Source organism: Salmo salar, chromosome 10, assembly GCF_965601325.2.
Source record: "Salmo salar chromosome 10, fSalSal1, whole genome shotgun sequence".
NCBI classification, from domain to species: Eukaryota; Metazoa; Chordata; class Actinopteri; order Salmoniformes; family Salmonidae; genus Salmo; species Salmo salar.
The window spans coordinates 116,771,405-116,785,958 of NC_138300.1; the positions used below are offsets into that span (position 1 = coordinate 116,771,405).

Genomic DNA, 14,554 nt, shown 5'->3' on the forward strand with positions numbered 1-14,554 from the left:
GAGAGAGAGAGATGGGGAGGGAGGGGTAGAGAGAGAGAGATGGGGAGGGAGGGGTAGAGAGAGATGGGGAGGGAGGGGTAGAGAGAGAGAGATGGGGAGGGAGGGGTAGAGAGAGAGAGATGGGGAGGGAGGGGTAGAGATAGAGAGAGAGGGAGGAGTAGAGACAGAGAGGGAGGGAGGAGTAGAGATAGAGAGAGAGGGAGGAGTAGAGAGAGAGTGGGGGATGGGTAGAGATAGAGAGGGAGGGAGGGGTAGAGATAGAGAGAGAGGGAGGAGTAGAGAGAGAGTGGGGGATGGGTAGAGATAGAGGGAGAGGGGGGAGTAGAGATAGAGAGAGATGGGGAGGGAGGGGTAGAGAGAGAGAGGGAGGGAGGAGTAGAGAGAGAGTGGGGGATGGGTAGAGATAGAGGGAGAGGGGGGAGGGAGGGGTAGAGATAGAGAGAGAGGGAGGAGTAGAGATAGAGAGAGATGGGGAGGGAGGGGTAGAGAGAGAGAGATGGGGAGGGAGGGGTAGAGAGAGAGAGAGATGGGGAGGGAGGGGTAGAGAGAGAGAGATGGGGAGGGAGGGGTAGAGAGAGAGAGAGATGGGGAGGGAGGAGTAGAGAGAGAGAGAGATGGGGAGGGAGGGGTAGAGAGAGAGAGAGATGGGGAGGGAGGGGTAGAGAGAGAGCGATGGGGAGGGAGGGGTAGAGAGAGAGAGATGGGGAGGGAGGGGTAGAGAGAGAGAGATGGGGAGGGAGGGGTAGAGAGAGATGGGGAGGGAGGGGTAGAGAGAGATGGGGAGGGAGGGGTAGAGAGAGAGCGATGGGGAGGGAGGGGTAGAGAGAGAGATGGGGAGGGAGGGGTAGAGAGAGAGAGATGGGGAGGGAGGGGTAGAGAGAGAGAGATGGGGAGGGAGGGGTAGAGAGAGAGAGATGGGGAGGGAGGGGTAGAGAGAGAGAGATGGGGAGGGAGGGGTAGAGAGAGAGATGGGGAGGGAGGGGTAGAGAGAGAGAGATGGGGAGGGAGGGGTAGAGATAGAGAGATGGGGAGGGAGGGGTAGAGAGAGAGAGATGGGGAGGGAGGGGTAGAGAGAGAGAGCGATGGGGAGGGAGGGGTAGAGAGAGAGAGCGATGGGGAGGGAGGGGTAGAGAGAGAGAGCGATGGGGAGGGAGGGGTAGAGAGAGAGAGATGGGGAGGGAGGGGTAGAGAGAGAGAGATGGGGAGGGAGGGGTAGAGAGAGAGATGGGGAGGGAGGGGTAGAGAGAGAGAGATGGGGAGGGAGGGGTAGAGAGAGAGCGATGGGGAGGGAGGGGTAGAGAGAGAGAGATGGGGAGGGAGGGGTAGAGAGAGAGAGATGGGGAGGGAGGGGTAGAGAGAGAGAGATGGGGAGGGAGGGGTAGAGAGAGAGAGATGGGGAGGGAGGGGTAGAGAGAGAGAGATGGGGAGGGAGGGGTAGAGAGAGAGAGATGGGGAGGGAGGGGTAGAGAGAGAGAGATGGGGAGGGAGGGGTAGAGATAGAGAGATGGGGAGGGAGGGGTAGAGAGAGAGAGATGGGGAGGGAGGGGTAGAGAGAGAGAGATGGGGAGGGAGGGGTAGAGAGAGAGATGGGGAGGGAGGGGTAGAGAGAGAGAGATGGGGAGGGAGGGGTAGAGAGAGAGAGATGGGGAGGGAGGGGTAGAGAGAGAGAGATGGGGAGGGAGGGGTAGAGAGAGAGAGATGGGGAGGGAGGGGGTAGAGATAGAGAGATGGGGAGGGAGGGGTAGAGAGAGAGAGATGGGGAGGGAGGGGTAGAGAGAGAGAGATGGGGAGGGAGGGGTAGAGAGAGAGAGAGGGGGAGGGAGGGGTAGAGAGAGAGAGAGGGGGAGGGAGGGGTAGAGAGAGAGAGGGAGGGAGGAGTAGAGAGAGAGCGATGGGGAGGGAGGGGTAGAGAGAGAGAGAGATGGGGAGGGAGGGGTAGAGAGAGAGAGAGGGGGAGGGAGGGGTAGAGAGAGAGAGAGGGGGAGGGAGGGGTAGAGAGAGAGAGAGGGGGAGGGAGGGGTAGAGATAGAGAGAGAGGGAGGAGTAGAGAGAGAGTGGGGGATGGGTAGAGATAGAGGGAGAGGGGGGAGGGAGGGGTAGAGATAGAGAGAGAGGGAGGAGTAGAGATAGAGAGAGATGGGGAGGGAGGGGTAGAGAGAGATGGGGAGGGAGGGGTAGAGAGAGAGAGAGAGAGATGGGGAGGGGTAGAGAGAGAATGGGGAGGGAGGGGTAGAGATAGAGAGAGAGAGATGGGGAGGGAGGGGTAGAGAGAGAGCGATGGGGAGGGAGGGGTAGAGAGAGAGCGATGGGGAGGGAGGGGTAGAGAGAGAGCGATGGGGAGGGGTAGAGAGAGAGAGAGATGGGGAGGGAGGGGTAGAGAGAGAGAGATGGGGAGGGAGGGGTAGAGAGAGAATGGGGAGGGAGGGGGTAGAGAGAGAATGGGGAGGGAGGGGTAGAGAGAGAATGGGGAGGGAGGGGTAGAGAGAGAGAGATGGGGAGGGAGGGGTAGAGAGAGAGAGATGGGGAGGGAGGGGTAGAGAGAGAGGGGGAGGGAGGGGTAGAGATAGAGAGAGAGGGTGGAGGGAGGGGTAGAGATAGAGGGGGGAGGGAGGGGTAGAGATAGAGAGAGAGGGGGGAGGGAGGGGTAGAGAGAGGGAGGGAGGGGTAGAGATAGAGAGAGGCAGGGAGGGAGGGGTAGAGAGAGAGAGAGAGAGAGAGAGAGAGAGAGAGAGAGAGAGAGAGAGAGAGAGAGAGAGGGGAGGGAGGGGTAGAGATAGAGATAGAGAGAGAGAGAGAGAGAGAGAGGGAGGGGTAGAGATACAGCTTTACTTTGATCCTAAGGTATTTTTGTATACTCCTATCATAATATAATCCACTGAGTGTACAAAACATTAGGACCACCTTCCTAATATTGACTTGCACCCCCTTTTGCCCTCAGAACAGCCTCATTCGTCGGGTCATGGATTCTACAAGGTGATGAAAGCATTCCACAGGGATGCTGATCCATGTTGACTCCAATGCTTCCCACAGTTTTGTCAAGTTGGCTGGATGTCCTTTTGATGGTGGACCATTCTTGACACACACAGGAAACTGTTGAGCGTGAAAAACCTCACCAGCGTTGCAGTTCTTAACATTTACATTTTACATTCACACACTCAAACCGGTGCGCCTGGCACCTACTACCATACTGCATTCAATGGCACTTCAATATTTTGTTTTGCCCATTCACCCTCTGAATGGCACACATACACAATCCATGTCTCAAGGCTTAAAAATCTTTCTTTGACCTGTCTCCTCCCCTTCATCTACACTGATTGAAGTGGATTTAACAGGTGACATCAATAAGGGATCATAGCTTCACCTGGATTCACCTGGTCAGTATATGTCATTTAGCAAAAGATTGTATCCAAATATGTGCATACATTATATGTATGGGTGGCCCAGGAATCAAACCCACTATCCAGACGTTACGAGCACCATGCTCTACCAACTGAGCTACAGAAAGAAAAGATCAACGTCAGCTAAGCTAACGAATGTAGCAGCTCCACTCCGCTACGCTAGCTGCTCCACTCATCAACATCTGTGGTGCTGCTAATTAGCCACACATCAGTGGGTCTGAGCCAAACACAGACAATGTGTGACACTCACGAGAGGAACCCATGATACACTGGGATTTTAAAACATCTGTACCAGAGCACAGACGAAAGAAACATTGTTATTGTCTAAAATAAAGCCTTTGGGAGCATGGAGTGCAAAAACGATGTTATTGTACAAAGAATGCCTTTTGGGACTTTGAGACATGTGGTAGTATGTCAAGGGTTCAGAACAACCTATGATAAGGAAAATAAAAGCTGTTAAGCATGTCAGTAGTGTTGACATGTGTTTTATCCTCGTTCCAGAGACATCTCTGTCTCCACCAACAGGACACACCTAGGGACTAACTAAAATAGACACTGGATGAGAGGAACAAAGGATGAAACTCATCCATGTCATTAAGGGAGAGACAGAGAAAATGAGAGATGGAGGAGGGATGATGAGAGGAGGCTGACAGAGGCAGAGAGAGAAGGAGGGATGATGAGAGGTGGCTGAAAAAGAGGCAAAGAGAGAGAAGGAGGGACAAAATAAAAGCTGGAAAGCGAGAGTAAGAAACAAAATGAACAGAAAGAAAAAAAAAATGATGTGGCCTCTTGGTCAGGACCAGGGCTGATAATAAATGTCCTCCTTGTGAGAAAGCTTTGCAGGCCAGAGGAGAGAGGTGAACACATTGTCATGCTGCGAGCACCTGCAGTCTTGAGAACAGAGACAGGGAGAAAGAGAGAGAGAAAGCCTACAGAGAGAGAGATGAGAGAGAGAGCGAACAAAGAGAGAGAAAGAACAGAGAGAGGGAGAGAGAGACGAGAGAGCGAACAGAGAAATAAAGTGGACAGAGAAAGAGAAAGTAAGTCATGAATCTCCCACAGCTCGTGGGGTCAGGGCAGCAGGGATAGTGTCAAAATGGTTTCTGAGTGTGAACACTAGAGAAGAGAGGGGGAGGTGTGAGTGACCAACCACTGTGACACTGACTCCTGCTCATGAAACGAACCCGCTGTAAGACTGACCTCTCTCACGCTGAGATGAAGTCACACACTGCGGGAAGACACTCTGCATAATGAGAAGGGAACCAGGTGTGTGTGTGTGTGTGTGTGTGTGTGTGTGTGTGTGTGTGTGTGTGTGAGAGAGTGAGAGAGAGAGTGCATGCGTTGTGAGAGAGAGAGGGGTGGTGTGAAAGAGAAGAAGTGTTGCCACTCCAACCAGAGAGAGAGAGAACTTTGAGAAGAGTCCCATAAGAAAGCTGGTCCTGGGGCTCTGTTCACAAACACAAACAAACCCCACAGAGCCCCAGGACAGCAACACAATTACAGCCAACCAAACCATGAGAAAACCAAAATATAATTACTTCATAAAAAACAGAGCAAACTAGAATGCTACTTGGTCCTAAACAGAGAGAAGAATACCAGACCACTGTGACTGACGCAAACTTAAAAAACGCTTTGACTATGTACATACTCAGTGACATTAGCCTTGCTATTGAGAAAGGTTGCCTTAGCCTGTCATCTCTTGACAGCCAGGTCTGCCTATGTGCACACTGCCCACAAAATGAGGTGGAAACTGAGCTGTGCTTCCTAACCACCTGCCAAATGTATGACAATATTAGAGACACATACAGTTGAAGTCGGAAGTTTACATACACCTTTCTCACAATTCCTGACATTTAAACGTTTCTCACAATTCCTGACATTCAATCCTAGTAAAAATTCCCCGTTTTAGGTCAGTTAGGATCACCAGTATATTTTAAGAATGTGAAATGTCAGAATAATAATAGAGAGAATTATTTATTTCAGCTTTTATTTCTTTCATCACATTCCCAATGGGTCAGAAGGTTACATACACTCAATTAGTATTTGTTAGCATTGCCTTTAAATTGTTTAACTTGGGTCAAACGTTTCAGATAGCCCTTCACAAGCTTCCCACAATAAGTTTTTTGTCCCATTCCCCCTGACAGAGCTGGTGTAACTGAGTCAGGTTTGTAGGCCTCCTTGCTCTCACACGCTTTTTCAGTTCTGCCCACAAATTTTCTATAGGCTTGAGGTCAAGGCTTTGTGATGGCCACTTCAATACCTTGACTTTGTTGTCCTTAAGCCATTTTGCCACAAATTTGGAAGTATGCTTGGAGTCATTGTCCATTTGGAAGACCCATTTGCGACCAAGCTTTAACATCCTGACTGATGTCTTGAGATGTTGCTTCAATATATCCACATAATTTTCCTCCCTCATGATGCCATCTATTTTGTGAAGTGCACTAGTCCCTTCTGCTGCAAAGCATCCCCACAACATGATGCTGCCACCCCCGTGCTTCATGGTTGGGATGGTGGACTTCGGCTTGCAAGCCTCCCCCTTTATCCTACTAACATAACGATGGTCATTATGGCCAAACAGTTCTATTTTTGTTTCATCAGACCAGAGGATATTTCTCCAAATAATACGATCTTTGTCCCTATGTGCAGTTGCAAACCGTAGTCTGGCTTTTTTATGGCAGTTTTGGAGCAGTGGCTTCTTCCTTGCTGAGCAGCCTTTCAGGTTATGTCAATATAGGACTCGTTTTACTTGGATATAGATACTTTTGTACCTGTTTCCTCCAGTATCTTCACAAGGTCCTTTGCTGTTGTTCTGGGATTGATTTGCACTTTTCGCACCAAAGTACGTTCATCTCTAGGAGACAGAACACGTCTCCTCCCTGACCGGTATGACGGCTGCGTGGTCCCATGGTGTTGATACTTATGTACTATTGTTTGTACAGATGAACGTGGTACCTTCAGGCATTTGGAAATTGCTCCAAAGGATGAACCGGACTTGTGGAGGTTTACAATGTTTTTTCTGAAGTCTTGGCTGATTTTCTGAGGTCTTGGCTGACCCGGACCATAGCCTCGACAACACAGCGGGACAGACAAATGAAGAACCCCAAGCCCAGGGGATCCCACCCCCCTGTTAGCTCCTTATGGACTCAAACAGGAAATATATATAAGAAAATAAAAATGTTCACAAACACACAGTGTTTAAACTCCGGTGCCCAAATACCCAGCGCACCCTAGACATTCTGTCTGAGGACCAACCAGGGTCACCCAGCCACATAATAATACACACAGGCACAAACGACAAGAGAGCACAGCAGGAAAGGGTGGCCACAGCACTCAAGGGAGTGATTGAAAAATCTTCTTCTACTTTCCCCATTTACGCACAAGTCTCCACCCTGCTACCACGAAAAGACTTCCACCCTACTGCCATACAGCGAGTACAGCGAGTAAACGCAAGCATTTCCTGTGACTGTGCCTCAAAACCAAATGATTACCTGGCCCACCACTCCACTCTGGACTTGAACAGCCTTTACGACCAGGTCCACCTATACAAGGCAGCAGTACCCAACTTCGCCCGGACCCTAAAGGACATTACCCTCATCCACAGCCCCAACACCTCACATAGGAGCAACAGATCAATAGACGCCCCGCCCAGACCAGCGAGACACTCTCCCAGACCTGCGGGAAATGCTACAGATGGAAGGAAAGTAGTGTGAAAACCTACCAAAAATCAATTAGGCAACAACAAATTCAATCCCTTCTAGGAAATTTCCTGGACAAAACATTCCACTGTAATAGTGAAGGTATAAACTTGGCAGTAGAAAACCTAAACAGTATATTTGCCCTCTCATCTTCCCTATCAAATCAAAAAATTTCAAACAGAAAACCAAAGAAAATGAACAACAATGACAAATGGTTTGATGAAGAATACAAAAACCTAAGAAAGAAATTGAGAAACCTATCCAACCAAAAACATAGAGACCCAGAAAACCTGAGCCTACGCCTTCACTATGGGGAATCACTAAAACAATACAGAAATACCCTCGGAAAAAGAAGGAACAGCACATCAGAAATCAGCTCAATGTAATTGAAGAATCCATAGACTTTAACCACTTCTGGGAAAATAGGAAAACACTAAACAAACAACAACACGAAGAGTTATCTATCCAAAACGGAGATGTATGGGTAAACCATTTCTCTTCTTTTTGGCCCTATAACAAAGTACCCTAATTGACAAACAAATAAACCAAAACAAAGGCAAAGTCTTATCATGCTTTGTTGATTTCAATAAAGCTTTTGGCTCATTTTGACATTAGGGTCTGCGATACAAATGTATGGAAAATGGTGTTGGGGGAAAAACATACGACATTATAAAATCCATGTACACAAACAACAAGTGTGCGGTTAAAATTGACAAAAAAAAATCTTTTCTTTCCACTGGTGCTTCTGTCCCCAACCAAGGAGGACCTACAACAGCACCTAGATCTTCTGCACAGATCCTGTCAGACTTGGGCCCTGACAGTAAATCTCAGCAAGACAAAAATAATGGTTTTCCAAATAAGGTCCAGTCGCCAGGACCACAAATACAAATTCCATCTAGACACCGTTGCCCTAGAGCACAGAAATAAACGATACATACCTTGGCCTAAACATCAGCGCCACAGGTAACTTCGACAAAGCTGTGAACAATCTGAGAGACAAGGCAAGAAGGGCCTTTTATGCCATCAAAAGGAACATAAAATTCAACATTCCAACTAGGATCTGGCTAAAAATACTTGAATCAGTTATAGAACCCATTGCCCTAAATGGTTGTGAGATCTGGGGTCCGCTCACCAACCAAGAATTCATAAAATGGGACAAACCCCAAATTAAGACTGCATGCAGAATTCTGCCAGAAAATATCCTCAGTGTACAATGCAAATCACCAAATAATGAATGCAGAGCAGAATTAGGCCGATACCCGATAATGATCAAAATCCAGAAAAGAGACGTTAAATTCTACAACCACCTAAAAGGAAGTGATTCCCAAATCTTCCATAACAAAGCCATCACCTACAGAGAAATTAACCTGGAGAAGAGCCAGCTGGTTATGGGGCTCTGTTCACAAACACAAACAGAGCCCCAGGACAGCAACACAATTAGACACAACCAAATCATGAGAAAACAAAAAGATAGTTACTTGACACATTGGAAAGAATTAACAAAAAAACTAAGCAAACTAGATGCTATTTGGCCCTAAACAGAGAGTACATAGTGGCAGAATACCTGACCACTGTGACTGACCCAAACTTAAGGAAAGCTTTGACTATGTACAGACTTGAGAAAGGCCACCGTAGGCAGACCTGGCTCTCAAGAGAAGACAGGCTATGTGCACACTGCCCACAAAATGAGGTGGAAACTGAGCTGCACTTCCTAACCTCCTGCCAATTGTATGACCATATTAGAGACACATATTTCCCTCAGATTACACAGATCCACAAATAATTTGAAAACATACCCCATATTCATAAACTCCCATATCTATTGGGTGAAATACCACAGTGTGCCATCACAGCAGCAAGATGTGTCACCTGTTGCCACAAGAAAAGGGCAACTAGTGAAGAACAAACACCATTGTAAATATAACCCATATTTATTTTCCCTTTTGTACTTTAACTATTTGCACATCATTATAACACTGTATATATTCATAATATGACATTTGAAATGTCTTTATTCTTTTAGAACTTCTGTGAGTGTAATGTTTACTGTTCATTTGTATTGTCTATTTCACTTTTGTTTATTAGCTACTTCACTTGCGTTGGCAATGTAAATGTGTTTCCCATGCCAATAAAGCCCTTAAATTGAATTGAATTAGAGAGAGAGAGAGAGAGAGAGAGAGAGACAGCGAGACAGAGAGAGGGAGAGAGAGAGAGACAGCGAGACAGAGAGAGAGAGAGAGAGACAGCGAGAGAGAGAGAGAGAAAGAGAGAGAGAGACAGAGAGAGAGAATCCTCTGGGCAGTGGAGCTCTCACAGATACACAGCGGGTTGGAAGTGTGTCAGTGTGTCTGTGTTCAGGAAGAGACTCGTGACAGAGGAGGGAAGAGTACGGAGCTCACACACTCCTTTCCTTTTCTCTCTCTCGCTCAATACCTTTCTCTCTCTTCATCTGTTGCCGTGATTCTCTTTCCCATCTCCATTCCTCAACCATCTTTCCTTCTCTCTTTCTTACTCCCTCTCCTATGTCTCCCTCTTTCCCTCCTTCTCTCCCTTCTCTCTCTCTTATGTTTCTCCCTCTTTCCCTCCTCTCTCTCTCCTATGTCTCTTCCTCTTTCCCTCCTCCTCTCTCTCGTCTCCTTCCTATGAAAGTTTCAACTAGGTTTGCTTAGTTTGATAATTAGCCAGGTCCTTCAGTACAGATGCTTACAGTATCTGATGCACGCATCACCTTTATTCATTCATACCACACCAATGATTATGACAATGGTAGTCGCTATGGCACTGACTCCTGACAGAAGGCACTGAGAAAACATAGCCCGCTAACCAAGCTCCTCTCCTTTCTCTCCTCATCTCTTCTCTTCCTCCTCCTTTCTCTCTCCTTTCCTCCTCTCCTCTCTTCCTCATCCTCTTCTCTCCCTCTCACCTTCCCTCTCCTCTCCACTCCTCTACCTTCCCCTCCTTTCCACTCCTCTACCCTCCACTCCTCTACCTTCCACTCCTCTCCTCTCCTCTACCCTCCACTCCTCTCCTCTCCTCTACCCTCCACTCCTCTACCTTCCTCTCCTCTCCACTCCTCTACCTTCCTCTCCACTCCTCTACCTTCCCCTCCTTTCCACTCCTCTACCCTCCACTCCTCTACCTTCCACTCCTCTCCTCTCCTCTACCCTCCACTCCTCTACCTTCCTCTCCTCTCCACTCCTCTACCTTCCTCTCTACTCCTCTACCTTCCTCTCCTCTCCACTCCTCTACCTTCCTCTCCACTCCTCTACCTTCCTCTCCACTTCTTTCCTCTCTCCACTCCTTTCCTCTCTCCACTCCTCTACCTTCCTCTCCACTCCTCTACCTTCCTCTCCACTCCTCTACCTTCCTCTCCACTCCTCTACCTTCCTCTCCACTCCTCTACCTTCCTCCACAAGGGTAAAGAGAGACATTTCACATCTAATTGATACAGCGGAGGGTTGTATACACTGTAAATCGGCTGTGATCACACTGGTGTGAAGACTGCCTGTTGGAGGGATGGGGGTTGGTGGAGCTCCATGGTTGAGGTCCGGGAGTGGCTGAGCTCCTCAGTTATTAGCCTGTCATGAGATAAGGGCTGCTGGGGGAGACAGGAGAGACTGGGGGGAATGAGGGAGACTGGGAAGACTGGGGGTGCTGGGTGGAATGGGGAGACTGGAGGTGCTGGGGGAGACTGGAGGTGCTGGGGGAGACTGGAGGTGCTGGGGGAGACTGGAGGTGCTGGGGGAGACTGGAGGTGCTGGGGGAGACTGGAAGTGCTGGGGGAGACAGGGAGTGCTGGGGGAGACTGGAGGTGCTGGGGGAGACTGGAGGTGCTGGGGGAGACAGGGAGTGCTGGGGGAGACTGGAGGTGCTGGGGGAGACTGGAGGTGCTGGGGGAGACTGGAAGTGCTGGGGGAGACTGGAAGTGCTGGGGGAGACAGGGAGTGCTGGGGGAGACAGGGAGTGCTGGGGGAGACAGGGAGTTCTGGGGGAGACAGGGAGTGCTGGGGGAGACAGGGAGTGCTGGGGGAGACAGGGAGTGCTGGGGGAGACAGGGAGTTCTGGGGGAGACAGGGAGTGCTGGGGGAGACAGGGAGTGCTGGGGGAGACAGGGAGTTCTGGGGGAGACAGGGAGTGCTGGGGGAGACAGGGAGTGCTGGGGGGAATAGGGGAGAATGGGAAGACTGGGGAGACTGGGGGTGCTGGGGGAGATTGTGGTATGCAGAAGACTGGGGAGACTGGGGGTGCTGGGGGAGATTGAGGTATGCAGAAGACTGGGGAGAACTAGGGGGGAAATGGAGGAGATTGAGGTAGTATATGAAAGACTTAGAACACACACTTACCAACTGAGCCACACAAGATCACAATTTAAAGATATCTTTTGAGATCCGCATACTGATAATCAAACTGATACAATAGGAGAGTAATGCTTACTAGTGCACCAAAGGATTAAATCATTAACTGTTTGGGGTGAGACATACACAGTCATTGTTTCTTGAAGACCAAAGCAGAACAAGTGAAGTACTAGTGTAAATTGCCTAGGGCACTGCACTTCCATGAGATTGAGATGACAACACCTGCAGAGTGCTGAAACACACAGCATGACAGGACCTAAACCCTACACACTCTGCTACTGAACACACAGCATGACAGGACCTAAACCCTACACACTCTGCTATTAAACACACAGCATGACAGGACCTAAACCCTACACACTCTGCTATTAAACACACAGCATGACAGGACCTAAACCCTACACAGTCTGCTATTAAACACACAGCATGACAGGACCTAAACCCTACACAGTCTGCTATTAAACACACAGCATGACAGGACCTAAACCCTACACAGTCTGCTATTAAACACACAGCATGACAGGACCTAAACCCTACACAGTCTGCTATTAAACACACAGCATGACAGGACCTAAACCCTACACACTCTGCTATTAAACACACAGCATGACAGGACCTAAACCCTACACAGTCTGCTATTAAACACACAGCATGACAGGACCTAAACCCTACACAGTCTGCTATTAAACACACAGCATGACAGGACCTAAACCCTACACAGTCTGCTACTGAACACACAGCATGACAGGACCTAAACCCTAAACAGTCTGCTGTTAAACACACAGCATGACATGACCTAAACCCTACACACTCTGCTACTGAACACACAGCATGACAGGACCTAAACCCTACACACTCTGCTACTGAACACACAGCATGACAGGACCTAAACCCTACACACTCTGCTATTAAACACACAGCATGACATGACCTAAACCCTACACACTCTGCTATTAAACACACAGCATGACAGGACCTAAACCCTACACAGTCTGCTATTAAACACACAGCATGACAGGACCTAAACCCTACACAGTCTGCTATTAAACACACAGCATGACAGGACCTAAACCCTACACAGTCTGCTATTAAACACACAGCATGACAGGACCTAAACCCTACACAGTCTGATACTGAACACACAGGCAAACAACTCACTTTGTGCAAGCCAGTCACAAATTGCTCAATCCCCCAAAAACTGCTTTTTACCCCTTCCCAGAGCATGTCTACTCTACCCTGCTCTTCACTACTCTACCCTGATCTACCCTGCTATACCCTAACCTACTCTACCCTAACCTGCTCTATCCTACTCTACCCTGCTCTATCCTACTCTACCCTGCTCTATCCTACTCTACCCTAACCTACTCTACCCTACTCTACCCTGGTCTACCCTGCTTACCCTACCCTAACCTACTCTACCCTGCTCTACCCTACTCTACCCTACTCTACCCTACTCTACCCTACTCTACCCTGCTCTACCCTACTCTACCCTACTCTACCCTTTTCTACTCTACTCTACCCTGCTCTACTCAACTCTACTCAACTCTACTCTACTCTATTCTAGTATACTCAGGTGAGTGTACTTTAGTACCAACAGTCTTCTCAACCTGCTCTCAGACTCTCTGGCTGGCTGGCTCTCTGGCTGGCTGGCTGACTGACTCTCTGGCTGGCTGGCTGACTGACTGACTCTCTGGCTGGCTCGCTGACTCTCTGGCTGGCTTGCTGAATGGGCACCACTCTACTCTGACACTTTAAAGACCACTCTGCCTCGCTGCATCAAATACATGAGTCTCTCTGTCCTAATCCTCTCCCTGTATTTATCTCTCATTCTCTTTGTCTTAGCTGAAATGTCTGACACTGTCCTCCTAACAGGTATAAAACACAGCTCCTCTCAACACACAGCAGAGATGCAAGATAGTAAAACTGCTCTGCACAGACCACACACACACACACACACACACACACACACACACACACACACACACACACACACACACGAACACCATACACAACACACACACACCATACACACCACACACACACCATACACACCACACACACACCATACACACCACACACACACCATACACAACACACACACACCATACACAACACACACACACCATACACACCACACACACACCATACACAACACACACACACCATACACAACACACACACACCATATACAGCACACACACCATACACAACACACACACACCATACACAACACACACACACCATACACAAAAGCACCCTGACTGAATGGCAGCAGCGATCCCCTGCATCAGAGATGGCTCCACTCACCTGTGCGATCTCATACAGCAGCTTATAGTGTTCCTCTCGTTTCTGTAAAGTGCACAGATTGCAGCCCATTCTAGTCGTCGTGGCAACGCCGGACGTCCAATCGTCCCCGAGCGACAGCAGCGGCAGTGGAACTGTACGGACGGGGTCACCCTCCAGACCAGTGCACCCGTTCTCATCAGTCACTCTGTACAGGGCATCACACACTCATACACACACAGTCGTAAACAAACCCACACAGTTGTTCACAGACAACCACAGAAAAGCTCCAGCTGGTTGTAATAGAGAAATGCTCTTATAGAAGCCCTGACTGTAATGGATACACTAGTAGCGATGGTGGTAGTAATAGTAGCAGTTTCAGCATCTTCCGGTGCCTCTCTCCTCTCTCTCTCACTCACACACACACACACACACCACACGCTGGAGTTGTGACTCCCGCTCTCCCGCTCACTGGGTAAGACACGCCCTCTTTTCCCTCTCAGCCTCGGTGCACATGACTACGCAGAGAGCTGCTCATGAATAATGAGGTAGGATGGGTTAATATTAATGAGGGGTGTAGTTAGGGGGCCATGGAAAGGTGGAAGGGGCGTATGGTACCCAGAGTGTTGGCTCATTAAGATCGAAGCACAGTTACACAATGATGTTCCTTTGTGTGAGCAGCATTGGATTCACACCGCATTATACAGAGAGAGCGAGAGAGAGAGCGAGAGAGAGAGAGAGAGAGAGAGAGAGAGAGAGTCAGAGAAAGTCAGAGAGACAGTCAGAGAGAGAGAGAGAGAGACCGAGAGAGAGATGGAGAGAC

The 14,554-nt window shown here is 48.9% G+C and overlaps 1 protein-coding gene across 1 annotated transcript in view; it reads right to left on the reverse strand.

The window, feature by feature from the left end:
* The window catches only part of LOC106561624 (PDZ domain-containing RING finger protein 4), a 176,465-nt gene extending 162,124 nt beyond the window's left edge, over nt 1-14,341 (reverse strand). Inside the window, exon 1 of the mRNA XM_045688468.2 lies at nt 13,756-14,341. Coding sequence (XP_045544424.2) covers nt 13,756-13,824 — 69 coding nt within the window. The 5' untranslated portion in view covers nt 13,825-14,341. The remainder of the gene's footprint in view (nt 1-13,755) is intronic.
* Nucleotides 14,342-14,554: the final 213 nt, after the last annotated feature.